Here is a 9244-nt window from a genome sequence, read left to right as displayed (position 1 = left end):
CGAGTGAGGAGCCTCCCACCCTTTTCGCACAACACGGGGGCGACCTGACCCTTCACCGTGGACCAGACACGGGGCATGCGGCCGGGCGAGGAGGCCGCGTTTCCCTCCCTCTGAAACCACTCCGCTGTTCGTGCCCACCCACTCGGACGCTTTCCTCAGAGCAGACGGCTGCTGCCGACAGCTCGGGCGACCGGGAGCTGGGGCGAGGCGTGCCGGGCCGCGGCGAGCGGAGCCGGGTGGGGCGGCAGCGGGGGGCGCTGACGCACAGCGGGGCGGGCGCGGCGCTATAAAGGCGGGAGCGGCGCGGCGGCGGGTGCCAGCACCATGGAGAGCTGCCGGGCCCTGGCGCTCTGCGCCGTGGCGGCCGCGCTGCTGCTGAGCGCCCGCGGGCAGGGCCCGGCCCCGCCGCGCCGCGCTCTTGACCTGGGGTCCCCCGGCGGCGGCGCCTCCCGGGAGAAGGAGCTGGTGCGGCCGGGGTCTGGGGCCGGAGCTGGCGCGGGGGGGGCATGGCCCGTCCCGCCTGGGCGCGGCCTGACGGGAGATGGGGGGTGTCTCTTGACAGATCGAGGCGCTGCAGGAGGTGCTGGAGAAGCTGAAGAGCAAGCGGGTCCCGCACTACGAGAAGAAGTTCGGGCAGGTGCCCATGGTGAGTGCGGCGGGACGGCCGGGACAGGTCGGGACGGGACGGGACGGGACGGGGAGGTCCGGTATGCCCACTCACTGCCCGCCGCTTCCCGCAGTGCGACGCCGGGGAGCAGTGCGCCGTGAGGAAGGGGGCCCGCATCGGGAAGCTCTGCGACTGCCCCCGGGGGACTTCGTGCAATTCTTTCCTCCTCAAGTGCCTGTAAGCAGGGCCGCCCCGGGACGAGACGCCGGCAGCTCAGGCACCGACGTCTCTCCGCCCCGACGTGCCGGCCCGGGGCGACGGCGGCTTCCTGCGGCTCGTCTGCCTAACAGATGCGGCGAGGAGCCTCCGCATCGCCCATGTAACGCCGTCCGTGACATGTGACATCCGTGGAGCTGTTTTCTTTCTCTCTCCCGTCCCGCTCCCGCTTTCCCCTCCCTCCCCTCCTTCCCCGTTTTATTTTGTCCGTCCAGGAAAAACCCAGCCCGTGCCTTGACGAGTAGAGATGCCGGTACCGGGAGCTACAGTGTCGTACCGGTGCAGAGCCGAGTCGTGCCCGCGAGCAGGGCTTGGCCCCGCGCCGTGTCCCGGGGTGCCTGGCTCCTTCCCTAGGCAGGGAACATCGACCGTCTGCCGGCCGGAGGGGCCGGGGGCAGGGAATCCCGTGGCGGTTGTGGGGGGGTGGGGAGCGGATATATTCAAAGCACTCCGAGCCCCTTTGTCTTGGCCCGCAGCTGAGAGCCCAGCTCGGCGGTCCCCGGTGGAAGCGGGGCCTCGCTCACATCGCCGTTGTCGGGCCGCCTCCAGCTGTGCTCACCCACACCGCAGAAAGTCGAGCGGGAGATCCTGGCGGCGTCCACGGGCACGCACTGGCCGGGCTGCGATGAGGCTGGGGGGAAATCGGTTGCTTTACTGGAGCCACCACGGAGAGGAAGCTGTCTGGATACGTTGCAGACTACCAGGGGATATCCTAGTCATCTACACCACATTGCCCACGTTTCTACAATGAACTGATGTATATAAACATTGTCCTCCACAGGTACGCTGTGCGTTTCAGCAAACTCATAGCGTGTTTTGTTCCTTTGTTTTATCTCTGTTAATAAAATCACTGTTCTGATGACAGTTTTTTGGAGGAAGTTTTAATTTCACGTTCGAGAATCCCTAGGCCACAGAGGAAGAGGGTTAGGGTTACCACTAAATCACTACATTGCTGTAGGCTGCAGCCAGGTCAGGACAGGGCTGGAAACAGGTTTACGTGTTCTGACACTGGCTGGGCTAACGGCTGCTCCTAGCCCCACAGGTGCCCCGAGGGGCGGTGAGGAGCACAGATACTTTGGAGGGCAGGTTTTCCCTCGGGAGAAGTCAGGGTTCACATGAGCTGCGGGGACCAGGCTGGGCAGGCAATTCAGGGAGGGCAAATGCTGCAGGCTGGATCATCTTTACTGCTTTGCGTTTTATTCCCATGAAAGACGAGCCACTGAACAAACTTCTTGCCTCTCTCTGGGTCACAATTAATCTGTGGGCAGCTGTGCCAGAATCAGCTCTTACTTCTAACAGCAGGGAGATGATGAGAGGCTGCGTGGACCAAGACAGACATGGGGGTTGAGGGGAGGTGGAAACAGGTTTCATAGCTGGTGCTTAAGAGGGTTCAAATTGCAGTGAGAAACCCCGAGACTTGTGAGAAGAGAGATTTCTGCAAGGCACTTGCTTTACTCTGCAAGAGTAAGAGCACATGAGCAAGTCTAGCTGCAACAGGTACAGAAAGATTGACTGCAAAAAGAGACATGCCACTATTTTGCTCATTTTATTATCATTATTACTGTGGGATGCCATGCATGGACAAGCTAGGGGACTGCATAGGGAGACAGAAGGAGAATGTTGAAGCAGGGCTATAGCCACAGTGCAAATGGTGGGAACACTGTTCAGAGAGGACTTTACAAAGAGGAAAGGACATGAAGTGAGCAGGCATGGAGCTACATGATTTTATGATTTTTCCAGACATGGTTGTGACCATCTGTGACTGCAATTTTCATGCCCGTGGGTGAGAGTTAGCCTGCAGGGGAGAGATGCGACAGGGCACTCATAGAGATGGAGGTGTGTGTTAAGTCTTGTAAAGTTAGTAACTGTGCTTGTGGTTATCTTTGTGGTATTTCCCAGAGACACTTCAGAGGCATCTAGTCTTGATTTCTTGTGGAATAATGAAATCTTTTTTTTTTTTTTTTGGTATTTGATTCCTACACACACACAAACACACACAAAAGGACTTAAATTTGGCTACTGGATGCTTTAAGGCATGGAGTGGCTAGACGGTTTGTTCAGTGGTTCCCTCGGCACCAAGTCCAGCCATCTCAATGAACTGAGTCCCATGTAGATTGTCTCAACATGTAATATTTTTACTGAAGGTTTGTTTACACAAAACTTGACAGAAATATGAAATATTGGACTAAAATGTATCAAGAATGATTCAGCTTGTGCATTACTTTTATAGTTCTTGTTTTGCCTGGTCATACTGATCAAAATGATAAATGTCTTTCAAATAAAGATAAAAATTCTAAATCTAAGCTCTAAGGAGATTGGGATTTATGATCCATTGGCATGACACTGTAATTAAGAGAATATTCTCTATAATATTGTGTGCACCAAACAGAGGGCTCTTACTGTGTTGATTATGCTCACAACCACATATATTACATCACAGTTATTTCTGTTACACAGATTGAAAACAGCAGGTGAGAGGGAAAGCTGCCCTGTAATGGTCAGGATAGAAAGTTGGCATTAGTAGATTTTTCACTCCTGAAATTAGTTGGGTGAGATGACACCATTTTTCATCTAAAAGATCTTTCTATGTCACCTTTCTTTTTAAGGGGTTTGGACACACTGTCATAGTGTTTTAGAAGCAAGGGAATGTCTAGACCCTCTGGAGTTCTCCAGTCTCCACTGAACACGAAACTGTTATGACCCCAAGGGCAGCCATAGGCCTCAAGGGCCATTCCTGCCCTCCTAGATCTCCCTCTTATCCTGCCTGTAATCCAGGACCCCATTTCAGGCCTACCAGAGGCCCTCAGCCCATGCACCCTTGATGTTGTTGGGTGCTGGTCTCCAGCACTGTCCTTGTGGTCTGACGTGGCAGTCTGGCCTTGGCCCATCCCCATCCCTGGGGGGGTGCTTGATGGCCCCTGGCCTTCCTACTGGCTCCCTGGGGGTGGGATGGGGTGCCAGCAATGCACCCACAGTTGCTGTGAGAAACAGGCAACTGAAGGGTGGTTGTCAGTCATGTACCTGGGGGGCAACACTGATGTCAACATGTAATACCTTCACTAATAACCTGGATGATGATCCAGAGCAGACTGTGCAGTTCAACTAAGTGACATGACCCTGGAGAGGAACACCCCCATGCACCAGGACTGGCTACCTTGGCCCAAGTGGGAGTAGCATCCTACCACATAGCTGAGGCTACATGGCCCTGTAGCAGCCTTCCCATCCTCTTTGCAGAGGGTCTGGGTTCTGCAGGGTTTATTTTAACACCACAAAGAAAGAAAGAAGGGGCAGAGAATCTCCTACCCAGTTCTCTGCAGGCATTGATCCAGAGTACAAGGTCAAGGATAAGATCAACATCATGGACACATTCCACAGCAGGTTGCTGCATGAAACAGGAGAACAGCCTTGCAAATAGCAGAAAGGGTGACAGCCTCCCAGAGCAGCTTGTGGAGAGGCCAAATGCCACTTGCCATGTTTCTAACCTGTGGTGGAAAGACTATTCAGAAATAAACCCTTCCTGGACTAGCCTGTGTCTATGCTGACTCTGGAGTTCTGAGTTCTGTAGGAAAGCTAATGAAGCCCTGTGACTGGATTGGCACACCTGTGAGAAGAGAAAGTGAGACTGTCTTAGTCAGCTTTGGTGAGTAGATACATATTTCTGTATAAAGAAATACTAGCACTTCAAAGATGGGCGGTACACAGAACTTGTCTGAGTGCCCAAAGCAAGCATTGCAGCTTTTGAGAATTTGTCTTGGGTTTAGACAGCAGAGAGGTCAAACAAAGTTTGGCCTTAATTTCATGGTTCAGAAGTAATGTGTTTATTGAGTATGAAGTTAAAAAAAACCCAACATTTGCCTTAAGCATCAGTCCATTAGGGCTCAACCATGGTAAATGCCTGATGAGAATTCTGTTTCAAGACCATAATTTTCTTTTTGATCTGCTGTTCCATCTGGAAATAAATGTGAAGAGAAAACTACTCCTGATAGACAAGTTGTCAAGTCCCTTCTTTCTGCATGCTGGGTTGTCCAGCAGCTTCTGCTGGCCCCACTGCCCAGTGGGTCACTGCTGTGGGCCTAGCCTCCTCATCACCTTCTGGAGCTTCTGGCAGCTGCCAGGCACTTAGGTCTGGCTAAACATGATTACATCCTTTTTCAGCTGCTGCACACACCAAGACTGAAACACAAATGGGCATCATAAGAAGGTGTTAATTCAGGGTGGTGTTATTTATAACTGATCTCCAAATCTGTCTGAAAGAAGTAAAAATGCAAATGTAGTGCTAGAAACCAAGGAACCCCTGCAGAAACCTCTGCCACCAGCCAAACAACTGGATAAACTAGTTGAATGTCAAACAGCAGAACAAATTGGCCTGGCTGGATTGGGCTCTGTGTCTCCTCATTTTGCTTTCTGTGGGCTTTCCTCATGTTGTACCTACTAGCACAGAGTGTGATCTATCTGACCCACCTTCTTCTAGGGAATATTGAACCTCTTCCCAGAAACAATGTTGTCAGAAACACAAAGACAAAGCTGATCAACTTACATTGCACATCTGCAGCCACATTTTCTCCAGGAGGTTCCCAGACAATTTAAAGACTCGGTGTTCCTGGTGGAGGCAAAATAGACATTGCTTTTCATTAACCAGGATTAGGAAAATGTGTGCCTCTGGGATAGAAGGTGAAGCTAGTACTGAGAGAACAATTGAGATTCACATCAGGTGTCACAAAGTTTGGAGAAAAAAAATGCAATGACGTGGTACAACTCCCACTCCCTGAAAAAATTCCCTCTACATTTTCTGCTGGAGAGACTTTTGCAGCTGCTTGAGTTCTGAGGCGTTTTGTTGCCCTCCCCCTGCCACAGCCCCTCTTCTTTCAGTACCTCGTTCTTTGAGTTACCAGAAGAAACAGTTACATACCAGTCAACACTCATATAATGTGTTTGTGGATGATTTCAGTTTTCCTACCCATTTGTAACCTGTATGGAAGTACATGATCTTGCACCCACTCAGTTGCTATTCCTTGTAGGGTTTCAGTTTAACAGAAGCAGTGGAGGCTTTATCCCTCTGTGCTGGTGATGGATGAATCACAGGCTGCAGGTGGGCAAAATGAAATCTGCAGATGAACAAGGGATGGCAGTGTTGTACTGGAATAAAATACTCAGCAAGCACCAGTCTCCCATCTAAAAGACCGTGTTAACTGTGATGATTGGGAGCTCAGATTACTCAATTTAGGGGATTTTTTTTCCTTTTCTTTTTTAAGGAAGCAAGCTGAGTACACAGCTGTACTTTGCATTGCTAGAGTTATCTGTGACCCCTTACAATCACCAGCAAGTCACCTTCAAACCTAGGTCTCTGCAAAGTGTGCTGACTCTCCTTGCTGGGAAGACAGGCTGCACAAAGTGGACTCATGGACCTGAGCAGCCTTACCTGGAGCATTCACTCTTCTGCCCCAGTCCTGCTCCCCAGCTGTCTAAGCCTCATTCCAGCTCAGGCCTTCAGTCTGAAGGCAGCTCAAACTTGTGCTGTATGCATCTTGCCTTCTGCATGGATCCCTTATCTGGATGTTGTAGCTTGTCTCCAGTCCCATCTCCAGCCCCATTTCCTCTGACTGCATTTTCCAGATGGAGTCTGTCCCTGGTTCATCTCTTGCCTTCTCTGGGACTGGTGCTGGACCATGTTAGCAGCACACAGCTGTGCCTTGTTGGTGAGGGCACTGGCTGTGCTAGCATCTACCTTGCCTCCAATCCCATCTTCCCCTGGGGAGCCAACAGCCCTTACTGCAGTCATGTTTGCACACAGTGATTACACACAAATGAGACAATGGTCCTACAGACACAGCAGACCTAAGGCTGCTCAGTCTGATCAGCCTTAAGTGTCAGTCCTGTTAGCTCTTGAGAAAGCAACACACTGCTCTTGTGCTGTGGCAAGCAGGATCCTGGGGGCCCCGCTCTGCCACAGCTGGTGGGGGTGACCATTTTTTAAAGAGTCAAAAAGGGAGGCCATGCATGCCCAGAGGAACTCAGTGGCTCTATCACATAGTGTCTTTACCTGGGAGATAGCCTGGCAGCCCTGGGTAGCCAGCTGGAGAAGACTCTCATTTGCATCCTTCCACTTGCAGCTGGTGGCTCTACCCATGGTTTAGCAAGGTCATGTAGAAGGGGTGTGCAGCCTGCCTAGAGCCTTTCCACATGGTCTATTGACAGTGGCAGCTGTAACAAGATTGGAAATGAAAATATGAATACTGATAAAGCATTCAAATGTTGTCATTCTAATTCCTCCCTAGTAAATGACAAATTCTGTTTTCTCTGTAGTAATTGGCTTGATGGAAGGTTGGAGATTCTGCCAGTTCTGCATGGTGAGGTAAGTTCCCAAGAAAGTTCAACCAGCCAACCCAAACAAACAGCTGGTGAGTTTATGAACCACAAACCACGTTTCAAGGAAAGAACAGATGGTGACATAGAGCTGAAAAGCTCGTCAATGCCTCAGTGCTCCTACTGATCCACAGGTCCTCCTTGGTTGGCTCCTTGGAGTGGTCCACTCTCCCTCCCCTGATGTGCTGGTGATGTACTTCATGTAATGGAATTCTCCCTTCAGCAGGTCTGAGCAGCTGAGGGTCTTTGGCAACAGGCTCTGGTGGTTAGAAGGAGTTAATGTTAAGGCTCCAGTAACACTGTTTAGGTTGTGATGACCATGAATCAACAGCTTCATTACTTGAAGCTGACTACTCTGTGTCATTGCAGGGGGACCACAGAATGGTAATGCCTCCTGCCTCAGGAGGCCCAAAGGCTGGACTGTGTCTGATTAGCATGAAGCCATGGAACACCTGCAGTAAGTGGGGGAAGGGTGAAGGTCACAGGGAGGGACTGCAACCACTGTTCTCCCAGCCAATTCATACCCCAGACCGGAAAGAAGAGGGCAGAGGAAGTGAACTAAGTGTTCATACTTAGTTCGTGGGTTTTTGTGGTCCCACAGAAATACTTCAAAGACCTCTTCATAGCATCAGGAGTTTCCAGGGATTTCTGTGTTTCCACAAAAAAGGTCTTTAGCAATGAGCTAGCCCTGACCATATCCAAACACTTGTCTTTGGGCTAACAAGGTTCTTGGATAGTTTCTGTACAGGGAGCTTTTCCAAAAGGTAGTCTCTTTTCCCATCTTAAACAATCTCTGCAGGGAATGTGGCTTAGTTAATTGGGAAGGGACAGGAAGAGATGTTGACATGAAGACTTGACCTGTGCCCTGTTTCCGTCTAGGGAGGAAGCAGGGTTGTCTTCATGATGGTGCAGGGAGTTCACCAGCACAAAATTACCTCTGAGCTGATAGAAGATAAGAATTCTGTCACTGTACTCTCCCTGGAGTCACACCTGGATCCCATCGCAGTGAAAGCAGAGTGCACCTCCCCATCCACACTTGTTTCTATCTCTAAGAGAGGTTAACATGCCACAGTGTCTGTCTTCATCAAAGTCCTCCTTCTCCCATGTTTCCTACAAAAATTCCTGGGTATATTGTATGTGAAAGGGAATATTCAGCTGAGAGGGATATTCTGACCAGGTGCCAGCAAGAAGGAACATCAGAAGCTGAAGGGGAGTCCAGACACAGCAGGAGATATTGACTAGGAAACCCAAACTATGCACCAGTGATTGTGAAGGTGAATTCCTTTGATTTTGGCCTGTAAGAGCTCCCTACCGTGCTGCTCCTTGCCACTTCAGTGACTGGAATGACCTAGCTGGGAGCCCATGCTAAAGATACAGTGTAGCCAAACCCTGTTTCTCAGACTTGCAATTCCAAATTTGGTGTTTTTCTTCTCCGTCTCATTTTCTCTTCCTCTTAGTTCTGCCTCTAGTTTCCAGCATACTCTCAGGAAACTCACCACATAGTCTCCCTGAGTATTGTCCTCAGAGAGGCACACTGAGATTTAGGGGAGAACAGAACGCAGAGTGGGGAGTCCTGTTAGCATGCTAGTGTGAGTTTGCTTGGCCCATACCCCTGCAGCTGCCTGCTCTGTCAGTATCATGGGTAGCTCTAAGAAAAGGTCACTGAAGCCACCTGCCTCCTCCAAGTCAGGGTCACAGGGATGTTCCTTGTGATATCAGAGTAAACACAACCATAGAATGGTAGGGGTTGGAAGGGACTTTTAGGGATTATCTAGTCCAAACTCCCTGCAGAAGCAGGTTCACCTAGATCAGGTCACATAGGAACATGCCCAGGCGGCTCTTGAAGACCTCCAAGGAAGGAGATGCTCTTGGCATTGCAGGACTTATTCTGAAATATCCCCTTGAAAGTCTTGCTGTCTGACCTCTATCAAGGATTGAATGTGACCTCTGGAGAAGCTGAGATGTCATTTTTCAAAGGATTCCCCGACAGTGCAGCAG

General features: G+C 50.7%; 1 protein-coding gene across 1 annotated transcript; it reads left to right on the top strand.

Moving 5' to 3' along the window:
• Positions 1-324: 324 nt before the first annotated feature.
• On the top strand, positions 325-848 carry CARTPT (CART prepropeptide). Its single transcript, XM_062019247.1, has 3 exons — positions 325-465; positions 563-646; positions 741-848. The coding sequence occupies exons 1-3, from the start codon at positions 325-327 to the stop codon at positions 846-848; spliced, it is 333 nt and encodes a 110-aa protein (XP_061875231.1).
• Positions 849-9244: the final 8396 nt, after the last annotated feature.

The sequence above is a fragment of the Colius striatus genome, chromosome Z (genome assembly GCF_028858725.1).
Source record: "Colius striatus isolate bColStr4 chromosome Z, bColStr4.1.hap1, whole genome shotgun sequence".
Classification (NCBI taxonomy): domain Eukaryota; kingdom Metazoa; phylum Chordata; class Aves; order Coliiformes; family Coliidae; genus Colius; species Colius striatus.
The sequence above is the reverse complement of the archived record's forward strand: the minus strand, read 5'-3'. Positions and strand labels throughout refer to the sequence as shown.